At 36.3% G+C, this 14,747-nt stretch overlaps 1 protein-coding gene across 2 annotated transcripts in view; it reads right to left on the bottom strand.

Annotated features, from left to right (window-relative positions):
- The window catches only part of dachc (dachshund c), a 73,787-nt gene that overhangs the window by 32,506 nt on the left and 26,534 nt on the right, over window positions 1-14,747 (bottom strand). For both annotated transcript variants that reach the window (XM_039657375.2, XM_039657376.2), the window contains exons 2-3: window positions 12,258-12,373; window positions 7,119-7,241 (exon numbers count right to left, since the gene is read on the bottom strand). In XM_039657375.2, coding sequence (XP_039513309.2) covers window positions 7,119-7,241; window positions 12,258-12,373 — 239 coding nt within the window. The remainder of the gene's footprint in view (window positions 1-7,118; window positions 7,242-12,257; window positions 12,374-14,747) is intronic.

Raw genomic sequence — 14,747 nt, 5'->3', positions numbered from 1 at the left:
TACAACTTCACTGACATTCACATACACACTAAAATATCAGTAGTGCATTTCAAATGTAGTCTTAATTGTATGTCTGTGTGTGGTAAAATTGCCCCCAAAAAAGGAAAGAAAGGTGAAGTATATGATCTCTAAACAGAAAAAAAAGACCATTATGTTATTGACCCATCTGCCAGTAACAGGGCCATGTCAAGTCAAGCAGTGATCTGTTTGTGACGATCTTAAGAACATAAGCCTAGAACAATGGCCTAAGTGTGTGGCAGGATTCACTAGCTCTGATTTTGTACAGAAATTACACACACCGTTAAATTTGTGGAACCAAACATTATGTAATTTATCAAATCTTTCAAATGTTTTCTTTCTTCAAGGTGGCCCAACAACTCAATTCAACTCAATAAACTCCATGAAAAGGCTCTCTCTTTTGCTCCCACACCAATGTCTATGGCTCTAATTATAAAAAGTGCTCACTCAGAGTAGCAGTCTTCTCACATTGTGTTTGTCTCATGTTTCACTCTTTTTTTCAAAAGGTCACTCTATTCCATACGACAGCTTAATTTGAAAAGCAACCATGATTTCATATCCGAGCACTCAAAATAAAAAGAAACAAGTTTTATTAGAGGTGACAATACATCCCCAATCACTCTTGAGTCAAGACTATGGTATATATTACATTTTGCAGTAATGGATAAAAAGTTTTTGTGACACATGAACCTATGGGCCTGTAAAGTACACCATTATTTTATCCCCACAGCTCAGATGGAGATGACACATGGTTTTGGTTCTGATCTCATCAAAGTTTAAATTCCTCATGCACTTCATGTGTCACAGTCACCCCTAGTCACATGTCCTCCTTTGTTCTGTTTTCCCGCCATTCATCTGTTTCTATGATTACTGTCATTTAGTTCGTCATCTGTTCCACCTGTGTCTAGTTAATCATCGTCTGCGAAACCTGGTTTCTGTTAATTTGTGTTCATCAGTTTTTGTATTTAGTTCCTTTCAGTTCAGCCAGTCTTTGTCTGTTCTCAGTGTTATTTAGGCCCTGTTTACACGAGAACGCTCGCGGGTGAAAACGTAAAAATATTTTATCGAATGTACCTTTTGTTTACACGGCGACGGCGTTTTTGAGGCTTAAAAACGCAAAAAAGTGAAACCACCCTCCAGAGTGGATATCTTAAAAACGCTCCGCCGCCGCTTTCCCGTGTAAACGGTAAAAATGTGAAAGTCTGCTTGACAGCGAAGGTTGTACGCAGGCGCGTGGACTTGGTGTTTTTGTAGTATGCACTCCTAGCCGCCTGAAGTGCAAACTACATTGATTTTCACACACTTTTGCGTCACCATTTGCACGCGGATTTCCCACACAAAACGCTCGTCTAAACGCAGAATAAAAAGTGATGATGACGCAATGCCACTTTTGCATTTTCTCTTCAGAATCGTTTTCGTGTAAACATAGCCTTAGTGTGTGCTTATCCTGCCTGTCTGTACCTGTTGGATTTATATTTATAGTAAATGTATGTCTTGGGGCTTTTTGCATCATGCAATTATTTGATCGCTATTGGTTGTTTTATATAACATTTGTTACATACTTCCTCTGTCTTCTGGTTGTCTCAGTTCTCCTAGTCATCTTTTCTAGTGTCATCCATTTTGGCTCAACATAAAAATGACTTCATATCAGTGGAGAGTTTTAGAAGAAAAGTTCCCACTACTCCAGTGATGTCATCTTTTGTTCAGTGACTCCTTTGAGAATTTTCGCTATTCATATTTCATTTCTATGCTGATTCTGAAATGATGTTATAGGAGTTAAAAGGAAAAAGAAGAAAATGTTCCACTTCATTAACTGCTCTTCTTTTATCACCCAATATTTTCCTGATTATGTTCTGCAGGAATCCCATTTCTTTTCAATTACAATTTTTGGGGAAGTTCTGCTAATCTGCCCTGGAGCAGCCCTGGAGACCATGACATACTCGTTCTTTTTTCAACCTCTTCTCGTCTCTTAAGGTTGAAGACAGTAAATAACTAATACAAACTTTATGTTTGTAAATATTGCGTATAAATAATACACTCTAAAAAATGCTGGGTTGTTCTAAGCCAATTTTTGGTCAAATAAGGACAAACCCAAACGTTGGATTTAAAATGCCATTTAAAAATGTAACCCAGCTGCGCGGTTTGTCCATATTTGACTTGGGTTAAAACAACCCAGCATTTTTAGAGAGTATGTTTATTTATAAATGTCTGACATTAAATTGGCTGTAAGCATGAATGTGAATGTCTTTGTTTGCCCTGTGGGGGACAGGTCATGCATCCAGGGTGTTTCCTTGCCCATGGCACAAAACTCTGGGAAAGATCAAGCATCACTGCGACCAAATATAGAACAAGCGGTTTTAAGAATGGATGGGTTATTATCTAATTTAAAAGTGGTGGAGGACACTTTTTTTATAATGTCAAAGGCCATGTGTCCAATCAGCTGTCACATTGTCGAAGGTGGCTAAATTAGTCAGATGCTAAAGAGGTTGCGTGACATGTCCTTGTTCTTATTCTTAAAAAATAAAACATAAATATAACCAAGAATGCATTCAATTATGTGATCATTATGTGTTTTGCATGGTGAATTATTGGCTAATGAAAATTAAAAAAATAAATTCAATCAAAACTCAAGAGACCAAATACTCAAGTCCAAATACTCAACAATCATCTTGAGATTTTATGGTAATGTTAATAAATTACCATAAATAACAGAATATTAATAAATATTGGCATTTTAAATATATTATATATTTCACTGAGGACTTTAAGGACATCTTTGCTTTTAAACAATTTTGGTAGTGTTTTTAGGTCACCACTCAATGTCCAACGTAAAATCTGTGTCCTGCAGCAAATCTTTATCTTTCACCAGTTTAATGTCAACAAGACACATCCTCTCCAAATTCCTCCTTGACAGGACGGTGTGACTATATCCAGAGCCCTCCACTTCCTGCTCGGGGGCACAGCTGTTATAAGAACCTTTATTTAACCAGAGATGAGCTCATATCCCGGTAATCAGGGCAGAGGGGGAGCTGCTAAAAACAGTGCCCCAATCACCAACTGGATCAGTGCCACTGGAGTTCCGCTCTAACACTGCCGCATCTGTCTGGCCAGACTCATACATGCCACACATCCCTTCAGATCTCGTCAATCCTCAGGGTTTAAATGTATCGCATTTCTCAGACTGAGAGTACTATTCTGGGAACAGATTGTGTTTGTCAAATGTAAATAATTATATGATCAGTTGATGGGGGTTCATGTTCAAAACAGGCATGAGAAACTGATCTTGTTCCCCAAATAAGGCTGTCTTTGTGTCAGTTTTAAAATTACAAGCCACTAAGCCTGGTAGATGGAAAGAGACAGAACTTTTGAAGATGGTTAGAATGTTAAAGGAAAGAGAGTTCTGCACCACTCAGCTCTCTTCAGCTACAGTATATTAATATTCCACACCAAGAGTCCACACTCAAGGTTATTCTCACTCTAAATTGCTGAAGATAAAAAAGCCCTTCCTTATTAGCATTTGTGGGTAAAACCTGGCTAATCTTATTCACACTTATCCCACTCGCTGTGACATCCTGTCCTCTGTTTTCACTTTTTTTTCCCCACAGAAAGGTCACAACCTCATTTTCATGGTATTTTCTCGCTTAAATCTGCTTACAATGCACAGTTTCTGAAAAATAAGCACTGCATCATAGAAAAAATGGCAAGTACTCTATTGTATTAAAGCTGATATACAGTATATGAAGAGTTCAGATGCAAAAGCCTCTAAGTGCCATTTGAAATTTTCTTCTAAAATGACCATTTTTATCAAGCTTGTATTTTTAAGTTCAGTAATTTCACTTAAATGACAATTAATAGGTAATCTTCATTGCAATTTAAGTGAAATTACTGAACTTAAATATACAAGCTTGATAAAAATGATCATTTTAGAAGAAAATTTCAAATGGCATTTAGAGGCTTTTGCATCTGAACTCTTCATATATATATCCTTTTTTCTTCTTTTAAAAACTTCCAATCCAAGTTTAATGTGCAGAGATAGCTCTATGTAAGCATTGTGTATCCTACTTGATTTTAAAAATGTAAATACTGTGGTCCTGAGCCTCTTTCACTTCTTTATGCCTTTATGTTTGAGGGGCCCAACATAGCGCCACTAGCTCAACCAATAAGCTAGATGACTTTGGGGCGGGACTACTTGTTGGTCCAACCGATGGAGGAGTGTTTGGAAAACCTGCCTAAAAACAATCATTTCTGAGGCAGTTTGCTTTTTCTGGTGCAGAAATTACATATAAAGTATCTTCCTTTAAACTATATGAAATAACAAATGTTGTATGAAAACTGCTCCAATATACTTAGCAAAATCAGTGAACGACTGATGAGCCATACTTTCGAACAAAATCTTTTTGAAAGTTTAAAACTGCATCTTTAAAAAAACAAAAAAACAAACAAACAAAAAAAAAACATTTGTGCTGCAAATGAACTTTGCTGAAAAAAGTTTGCCACAGGTATATAAAGGGCCTTTATACTTATCACTTATTAGACTAAATTCACACAGACCTCTAATGCTTATCAATTTCTCAGCCACATGACATTCCAAACCTCTTCTGTGAAACACAAAATGAGAAAATTAATAATAATGTACTGATCATTCTTTTCCATTTTTTTCAATGAGTAGGGGAGTGGAAATTTCAAGCTTGAAAAAACAAAAAACAAAAAAAAAAAAACAATTAGAAGCAACATAAATGTGGCATAGAACTAATCCATTTGTGCTATATTCCAAGCCTGCTGAAGTTGTGGTCTGATAATCTTCTAGTGGGTTGTTAACCTTTGCAATTGGATCATTGAGCAAGTAGGTTAAACTTGAAATAAAAAATCTGAATTCTGAAATCAACTGAAATCAACCTGAATTCTGATTAAAATCAAGAATTCAGGCATTTCTATGAATTCATTGAGAAGATCAGACTCAAAAGAATGATATGTCTGATATGACATTTTTACTTATCTTATGAACAATGCAATTCTATGAGAAATTAATCAATGCCATTCTTTTTCACTTTCATTATACTGGAAAATTTCACCTTAGGCTTTCCTTGGAAGAAATCATTCTTGGTGTGAACAAGCAAAATCTTTTCCACATTTGCCCCCTGCAAGTGATTTTGTGGGGCAATTTTTATAAGTATTAAAAACGTAAAAAATTGGACCTTCTTGCTGTGGGGTCCCAGTTCTACCCACTGAGCCACCTTACCACCACTAAATAATTAAAAAAAACTATTAATTCTATTCATAATATTAACAAATATAGGTAACACTTTAGAATACGGTTCCTTCGTTAATGAATAACTACACAAGAACTAATGAGTAACACAATATTAACAATAGTAACTATTATTAACTAACAAGAAACTCTGATTAACGAACTAGTAAGTAATAGCGCACAGACGAAAGTGGTAGTTCACTATTAAGTAATCAATAACTACTATTTTTTTAATACTTCCCAGAGAACTACTGAAAAAGTTTATTAACAATCTAGTAACTACTATTAACTAAAAGAAATTCTTATTAACGAATTAGTAAGTAATAGCTCACAGATGAAAGTGTTACTAGATACTTCTGTGGGAATTACTAATTATTTGGATCCGTATTATAAAGTGAAGATCATTGGAACTAACTAGTAATGACTCAAGTGTTACTAAAGACATTTTCTAAAAGTTACTAAAGTTCACCAAAAAATCTCAAACATTTGCACAAATCATGACTAGATCATGTAGTAACACTTGAGTCATTACTAGTTAGTTCCAATGATCTTCACTTTAATACGGATCCAAATAATTAGTAATTCCCACAGAAGTATCTAGTAACACTTTCATCTATGAGCTATTACTTACTAATTATTTGGATCCGTATTATAAAGTGAAGATCATTGGAACTAACTAGTAATTACTCAAGTGTTACTAAAGACATTTTCTAAAAGTTACTAAAGTTCACCAAAAATCTCAAACATTTGCACAAATCATGACTAGATCATGTAGTAACACTTGAGTCATTACTAGTTAGTTCCAATGATCTTCACTTTAATACGAATCCAAATAATTAGTAATTCCCACAGAAGTATCTAGTAACACTTTCATCTGTGAGCTATTACTTACTAATTCGTTAATAAGAGTTTCTTTTAGTTAATAGTAGTTACTAGATTATTAATAAACTTTTTCAGTAGTTCTCTGGGAAGTATTAAAAAAATAGTAGTTATTGATTACTTAATAGTGAACTACCACTTTCGTCTGTGCGCTATTACTTACTAGTTCATTAATCAGAGTTTCTTGTTAGTTAATAATAGTTACTAGATTGTTAATATTGTGTTACTCATTAGTTCTTGTGTAGTTATTCATTAACGAAGGAACCGTATTCTAAAGTGTTACCCAAATATATAGTTTATACCAGTTATTAACTGTCCTTTACAATTCTTTTTTAATGCCAGATATTTAAATGAAACAATTAAATCACAATGCTAATGCTTTACCAAATTTTTTTTTTCAACATAAAAAAGCATCTTCACATTGCAAAGATGGCACAGAAGCTGTTGTGTCTACTTTTAGTTTTATTTCTATAAATAAAAGTGGATAAGGAGCTTGGCCCTCCACTACTCCACAGACCCGGCCTGCCACTGCTTCATAGTCCAGGTCCTTCACAACTCCATGATGCATGTCCGGCTCTGCTCCACTATCCAGGCTATGGTCCAGGTCTTCTCCCCGTTCACGGGCATGGACAGTGGAGCAGTAGTGGACCAGCATACTGGAGTCATGGTGGCATTTAACTTCATTTTGGTGGCATTTTTTCCCAAATGCCACAGTTAATTCCCAATCCTTGTGTTCATTCAGCGCATTTATCTAAAGCGACTTACAAATGAGGAATACAACAAGCAAATCAACTTAAGTAGGCAACAACATGAGAAGCACTAGCAATACACTTTTCAGACAGTGAGTTACTTTAAGATTGAATAATAAAACTTCCTTTTTTCTGCATTTATACTGGGCCAGACTTTGTAGGGACTGAACATTTGGAATGGCTTGACTTGTGAGCATCTCAATAAGAGGGGAACTGACACTTACCCATGCTGGAGGTGATGTCACTATTCTCAGAATCTGCGCCGTGATTATTGCCATGGTAACTATTCATCACCTCCAATTTGATCTTCTTCTTCATGGCTTCAGCAAGTGTGGCAGCTGTTAGGCCTGTCAGAGTTTTAAAGAGAAAGAAAAAAAGTGTTAATTCATAATCATTCAGTTTTCTTAGCCTTTTACACCAAAAAGTGTTCCCTAAATCTTTTGAGATTTCAGTGCCCTAAATCTTGTGAGAATATGTGAATATGAATAATTGTTAACAGATTCACCTCACTGCTTTTCCATAAACGTGCATCATTCAAATGCTTTTGTGAAAGCGATTATGAATATTTCACATCCTATAATTGAATTTAACAGAAGAATACACTGGCACTGTAACATTAGATGATAACAACAGGTCTATTATTACCAACAGTGTCATCCCAAAGCTACAATAACACATCCACATCACTATTCTAGTCAGTCAAACTACATACCTCTCTCTAACTAACATCTGACACAAGCTTTGAACAGCAGGTCCTGGATCAGTTCAAGTGGAGATCTACTTCGCCTCTCATGCGCTGATAATTCAAGCTGCCTGGCACCTGCCCATTGTCACAAGTCTCCAATATCCCTTGTTAACTGTGTGTGTATGTCTGTGTGTAACTTTTCCCCCAGTGCACACATGTTATAATTTAATTACAATTAGAAGATTAGCTTCCCTTCATTGCACAGGGAGCTGCATTTACGCAACTACTCATCTCTTACCTGTTTCCTCTAGCTTTAAAAAGATCTCAGTAAGTCAAACTTTTTTTACAGATTGAGATCACTTTAATATAGCCCCCTGGATGTCACAGACAGTTAAGCTTAGTTTTGGTTTGGTTTTCGATCAGTCTATTTAATAACCTTTTTTCCCCGCCATAATCAGTTACTTATTTGGTTTATCCCCGTGTATTTTAAAGGGGTCATATAATGCCATTTTCATAAAGTTAATTTGATTCTTTAGCGTCTAAAAAAAAGTTTGTAATATACTTTAATTAAAAATTCTCATTAGTATTGTAAGAAAACACTCATTTTACCTGGTCAAAAACAGCTCTGTTTTCAGCACGCCGTTTCAGTGCATATGCCTTTAAATGATAATGAGCTTCACTCACTCCGCCCCTCTGTTCTTTGAGGCGTTTTGACACAACGTAGTGTTGCCTTGACAACAGTCGAGGGTATATTTTAGAGTAAGAATGGCAGTAGGAGTCTCTAAGGACACATCTGTGCAACCGAATCAGTTTGAAGATGACGACCGCAAAGAAGTTCGACAATTAAGGCTTGAACAGGACGTTTCTGAATGGTTGGTTAATGTAATGTCACTTAGATCTATCTTTGTGAACTGGCAGGGTAGGGTAACTTAGAGATGTACAAACGCTACGTGTTTACTTATACATACGTACTCAGTTTGTAATAACACAATAACCATAATGCGTTGTTCATTATAAACGTGAGATTATGAATTATTTTGAAAACGTCTTGAGTGTAAACCATTCATCGTGAAGTATGCAAGAAATTTGCAAAGATTAATATAAATGTGTACATATTAATTATTAATTGATTACCAAAGCCTGAACTGAATAGGCACAATTTCATCTAAGTTGTGTTTTTCAGCACTTTGCTTCAAAAATCTTCTTTTTATGCACCAAAGTTTACACATAAAGTTCCCAGCTATATAATTAAAGATTTCAGAGAATATATATATCATATATATATATATAGCATTTTAATTTATTCTACAATTTTGTATTACACAAGAATATTGTTAATGCCTTTTTCACCTGTAGTGTGCATTGCCATGCTCCTCCACACCACTTAATTCATGTGTATGTTGTGTTTTGGAGGATCCATTAATTGACAGATATAAATAGTGCCATCTACATTTTTTTAAAGATCTTCACTGTTTTGCATCAGAAATGCTACCTCTAGTTTTGTGGTTTGAGCACAACCCAAATGTGCTGTTTATTTATTTATTTTTTTATTTAAGGTAACAGATGAACACGTGTCTCAGTTACACTTTATTTTACAGTACGTGTACTAAAGTGTACTTACCAAAAGAAAGTACTAGGAATATAAAGTAACTACATGGGTTGAGGTTGTTTAGGGGTATGTTCAGGGTTAGTACCTAGTTATTACCCAGTTATAGTATAAGTATGAGGACCAGGACTGTAAAATGAAGTGCTCCCCCCATAGCCTGATTCATTTATTAAATAACGTTGCAGCACCATTGGCTTCACTTATTTATACAAACAGTACTGTACACTGCTAGTACATACGCTAGCCTGGGTTCCCCCATACTGCCTTTGTGCAGCACGATTTTATTCACACTGCTAAGCAGTCTGGATAGTATACCATGGACCAAATTTTTGTTTCAGCGAGGGGACCAATCACAGAACGAGGAGGGAGCAGCAAAGCAGTTTGCTTATGATCAAACATGGCAGCAGACGCGAAGTTACCTTTCGATGCAGCCTTACATAATTGTTCTAAGTAGTTTAAAACCTCGTCTAATTTCTTTCGCTCTACGTGCGTCATCTGATATAATTGAAACTATTGGCTATGAGCTACGTACAGGCACATTTGATAGACATTCGTAGCACCCAATAAACGGCTCTAGGCATTCGTAAACCACGCCTTAAATACGAAAAAATGAACATGTGGTTCCCAGACACATCTCAATGTCAATGAGACAATGAGACGTGGTCTGAAGTTAGACAGCTAACACTACGTTGTTGTACAAACAGGACAATTGGAAGCTACACTTTCCAGTAAAATGTGATTGCTCAAACACTAACTTTATAAAAGTATCCATTACAATTCTGACACGTTTAAAATCTATCCTTTTAAAATCAGCGCTCTAGTCTGGGCAAACCGCTTTTTGGCTAGCTGGCATTTGGCTGCAATGCATAACAGTTATGTGCAAATATGAGGCAAGCTCTGGCAGCGAGCTTTAGGAGTGGGGTGTTTTTTTTCTCACTCTCTCAGTTGCTCTCCAAATGCTTTCACTAAATGTCAAGATCAGAGCATGAAAGCCAAGGTCCCTATTCAGCCTGTGAAGAGGACGATATCAAAGCATTCCCCACTCTCGGTCTGCAATTCACTCAAAGAGGGAAAAAACTGTCCTCTCTCTCTCTTTCTCTCTATCTCCCTAGTGGCCTTTGAGTTTCCATCTCTGTGGCTGACATTGATAGTGTGACCTCTGCCGAAGATAAAAGAGGCCTGTGCTGTTGAGCATTTTCTTTCTCTCTCCATCACCTGCTCTTTCTAAACGAGTACAAATGTGCGGCCCTTTCTGGGGCTCTCTTTGAGAAGTCGTAATGAGCAGACTGAGTTTGCGCACATACTCAAAGAGAAGGGCGGCTTAGAAGTCGGGCAGCAATTGTTCATTTAGCTTCACTTGCGGGATGGACAGAATTTGTGATGCTTTAAATGACACTCTCATGAACAAGAGGAGAGCTGACACCACAGAGGCAGAGGTGAACATATTATCTCCAGGCAAAATCTAATAGGTTTTAATCATAATATCACAACACAATAAAGGGCAAATTAGACTTGGCAAGATGATGTTACATACAACCTCAGGCAAACCACACTGCATTGTGAGTGTGGAAACAATAGCTGTGTTTTGTTGGCTTTGGGCTTTTCCAAAGCACAGCGTGAGTCAGATTGTTTATTTGCGTCACTTCAGATAAGTGCTGTTTAAAGTGAATGACACAGAAGCATAACAGGCTGCAACTGGTTTGTAACAATAAACATCATTTCAAGCAACTGAATTAAACAGGCAAATAAAAGTAAGAACAGAGAACTAAGAGTTAGCTTTATTTTAAAATACTCTTATCTCTGTTTAACACGCTGAGAAAACTACAAGTATGCCATTTGTAGATTGATTCTCTAAACATAAATCTCTGTATTTCCAATTCAGCCTATATCTAAAGATGCCTGTAATAGACACAAAAGCCATGGCCAAACTACACGCGAATTGATGTCACAATATGCGATAAAAGATATCTTTTCCTTATTAATCTGAGTTTTTGTCCTAACCAGCAATGGCAGAAACACATGACTGGGTTAGTTAGTTTTTAAAAATCATGGTTGACAAAACTAGTATCTCAGTTACTAGTATGTTTTGTACCATATTAAATCTGTTTAATTAGATGTACAATATGCAGGATTTTTGCAGTAAAATATCCAAAAACCACTAGGAAAATGTTATATTTTGTTTAGTTGATTACTTACAATATCCCAAATGTCTCCAACTATTTGTAAATCGCAAGAAAATTGCGATATTAACCAAGGAAACGGGGCGTGTGAGCAGGGGTGAGGAGTCTCCAGTTAATGGCGTCATATCTGCGTTACCCCTTATTTCAGCCAGGTTTGACCTCGTACTGCAATAGTAACCATGGTGACAGACGTTGACAGTAAAGTGCCGAAGTGATGACGTCACTTTGTAGGACGACTCGGAAGCTAGCGGCGCATGGGTTCCCTTGATCGAAAAGCTATGCATTTTCCCCATAGACTTTTGGAAAATCGCTAAAAATAAGATCTGTTTACCCTAACACGTTTTGTCTATCAAGAAAAACTTTACGTTTTTTAAAAGCAGACACAATAAAGTTTAAAAAAACACAAGCAGGTTATAACTGTGTGTTCTATGTCATAGATCAAAACGTGAAAAAAGTTAGAGGCTTTCTTCAACACAGACCTTATTTCAGCAAAAACCTATTCAAAAATCCCATAGACTTTACAGCGAGGGAACCGGTAATGCTAAATGCTAACTCACTTCCGCGTTTTAGCCTACAGTCGTAACTTCGGCACTCTATTGGGTCAGTTATGCCCGTTATTCCTAGAAGGACGCTCGCGCTGTTGTTGTTTTGTTCAAACATTATGGATGGCAAGCAGACTTTGAGACAAAAATTTGAAAGTGTTGCATCTGGTTAGGAGACGTTGTAAGTCATCATCTAAACAATTAATTTACTTCTTCATTTTGCTATTCCACTTTCACTTTTAATTATGAATCCTAATTTGATCGTCTTAAATCCAGCTTTTCTCATTATTGAAGGAATGAGATTTGTTTGTTCTGGCAGTAACAGTGCGAGCATTTCCTCATTTTCTTACCAGTGTGAGACATCATTCCTGAGGACATGAGTCCTGAGACAGAGTGGGGCAGGACGTGAGGGCTGTCGGCCGATGTCACGCTCTGGGTCCGTTTAGGAGGTCTGCCAGGTCTGGAGCTGAAAGATGAACACACAATGTCAGACAAGCATTTTATTTTGGTTACGTGTAACAACCCATCTAGAAGCCAATGCACTGCTTGCACATTACAAGTTGCAGTGTAGACAGATTTGTTGATTATAATGGGAATGCTGTAGTTTTACTGCATCATGTCACTCACTTGAAGAGTAGACATGGTAAAGAATGATTAGAAACTACCAAGTAGGTCTAAGCATAGTTGCTAGTTGTCCTGTTCAGATTCTGCTGAAAAGCTGATAATAGGTTGTTCCACTCCATACACAGCATGCTGTCACAAATGTCAACTTCTATTCAATGAACTATATTTTTACTCCCTAACTATAATGAAAGAACAGCTTTTTTGTAGCCAAGACTTATAGCCAAGTACAGTACTGTATGCTTATAAATACACAAACCGGCCTGCTCTAAATGGTTCTGAAGTAAAAAGTGACTACTAGCAATTTAACTATTTCTTTAAAAAAAAATGAAGGTAGGATAAGTACACACTCACACATCCATTTCTGTTCAGAGCTGAACTAATCTACTATGCATACTAGCATGCGTCAGTAAATACTCTCAAGGACAGTCTTTTTCTGCATCTCTTGTACTCCCTCCCTTCTCTTCTCTTCTCCCTCTCTCTCTCTCTAATTAGATCACACAGTAGACTCATCTCCCTTTTCCATAATCAGCCGATTGTTTGCTCATGTATAATGCATGTTGCACACCTTGTTACCTGCTATTGTGCATTCATGTGCAATTTAAATTTGTTGAGTTTACAGTACATGTGCTAAAACCAGCCACGGCTCTATGTAGCACACAGAGATAACATCTGATTTAACTTGAGGTGTTTATATAGACAACCAGGTTTACCAATTGAGTCTAAATGGGAAGTAGGTTATGGACGATTTTCAATGGTTTGACTCAACACGGTTCTCTGACCGTCTCTGTCTTTACCTACTGAAGCGGGAGTCAGATGTTAGGAAAACCATAAATGAAAAAAAACAAAAAAAACTTAATCATTTAGTTGAGCAATCTAGAAAAAAAATCCTCTATTTCACACAGAGCCTTCGCTCACACCTCCCCCAGTGCTTGTGAGCGCCAATCATCCTTTATAAAATATTAAAGTCCCCATCGTTTGCCCTTTTAAAATCTCCCACTCTCAATTCCCTAATTGTAGTGTTTCTTTATCTGTCCACTGCAGAGAGTAAATAAATGAACAAAATAGCTATTTTATCACAGCGCCTGACCTTTGAAATGGGAGAGGATTATCACAGGTTTATTTCTCACCCCGTTCTCTCACTCTACACACATACACACACACACAGAGAGAGAGGGAGAGAGAGAGAGAGAGCATGTGTGTGTGACAGAGATGATGAATGCTGTTGTAGGCTACACATGGATGAAAATGGGCCAGACATGATGCTTTTTGTCTGGATCTATTAATTTATCTAAAAATAGGTTAAAATTAAACACACACATGTAACATATAACTTAATTACACCTCATGTATAATGAAATGTTTTGCATTTTTGAAATAAAATTGCTTTTAAAAAGCTTTGGGGGCTTAAAGAAAGAAAATGCCAGGGTTAAAAAATGCCTTGTGACAGGGAACATTGTCAGAAATTTGGCTAATGGCAAGGTTTTCACTGTTATGGATAAACATTCATTCAGTAATGTTAATAGAATGTTTGTTCAAAGTTATCTGGTCTACTCATTGTTCATGGAATGTGTTTTCTCATACGTTTTAGTTGGGTGTTCGTTGATTTTAAATGTTACTATTTGTTTCATTCCCACAGTAACATTCCCATAATGTTTTCAAAATGCTAAAATGTAATGTTTTCTTAACACTCACATAACCATTTTACCATAACCTCACAAAACATGAAAGATAAAAAGACTTTCAGAGAGAAGATTCAAAAATAATGTTTTCATAACTCACCATGAACATTAGCAAAAAAAATATTTCCTTGTTTGCAGGGGTACTGTCCTAATATCAGAACAAAGTATAAAATTTCAAATAAAAAAATGAAAATTCAGATTTTAAAATGTGATCAGATTTTAAAATCTTAATGATATTTAAGTATTATTAATTTGAAAAAAAAAAAAACTTTTTGTACTGATTATATCAACTGACATTTTTTGTCAGTAAATTAACTTTTTTAAATGGCATACAAGTTGTTGTTTTTTTTTTTTCAAAACCATATGAAATAACATGAAAGTATTTCAATTTGGCACGATTTTTCCTTTTTTCTATCATGGGCACTATAATTTGCCTTGACCCAAATGACAACAACGTGACACGAATCCCATGATTCCAGATATGAGATCCAGGTGGATTCTCCTTCCAGTATTTTCCTTCTGTGGTCTTTGTTTTCC

The sequence above is a fragment of the Pimephales promelas genome, chromosome 6 (assembly GCF_988280905.1).
Source record: "Pimephales promelas chromosome 6, fPimPro1.hap1.1, whole genome shotgun sequence".
NCBI lineage: Eukaryota > Metazoa > Chordata > Actinopteri > Cypriniformes > Leuciscidae > Pimephales > Pimephales promelas.
This window is presented reverse-complemented; position numbering and strand designations above follow the sequence as displayed.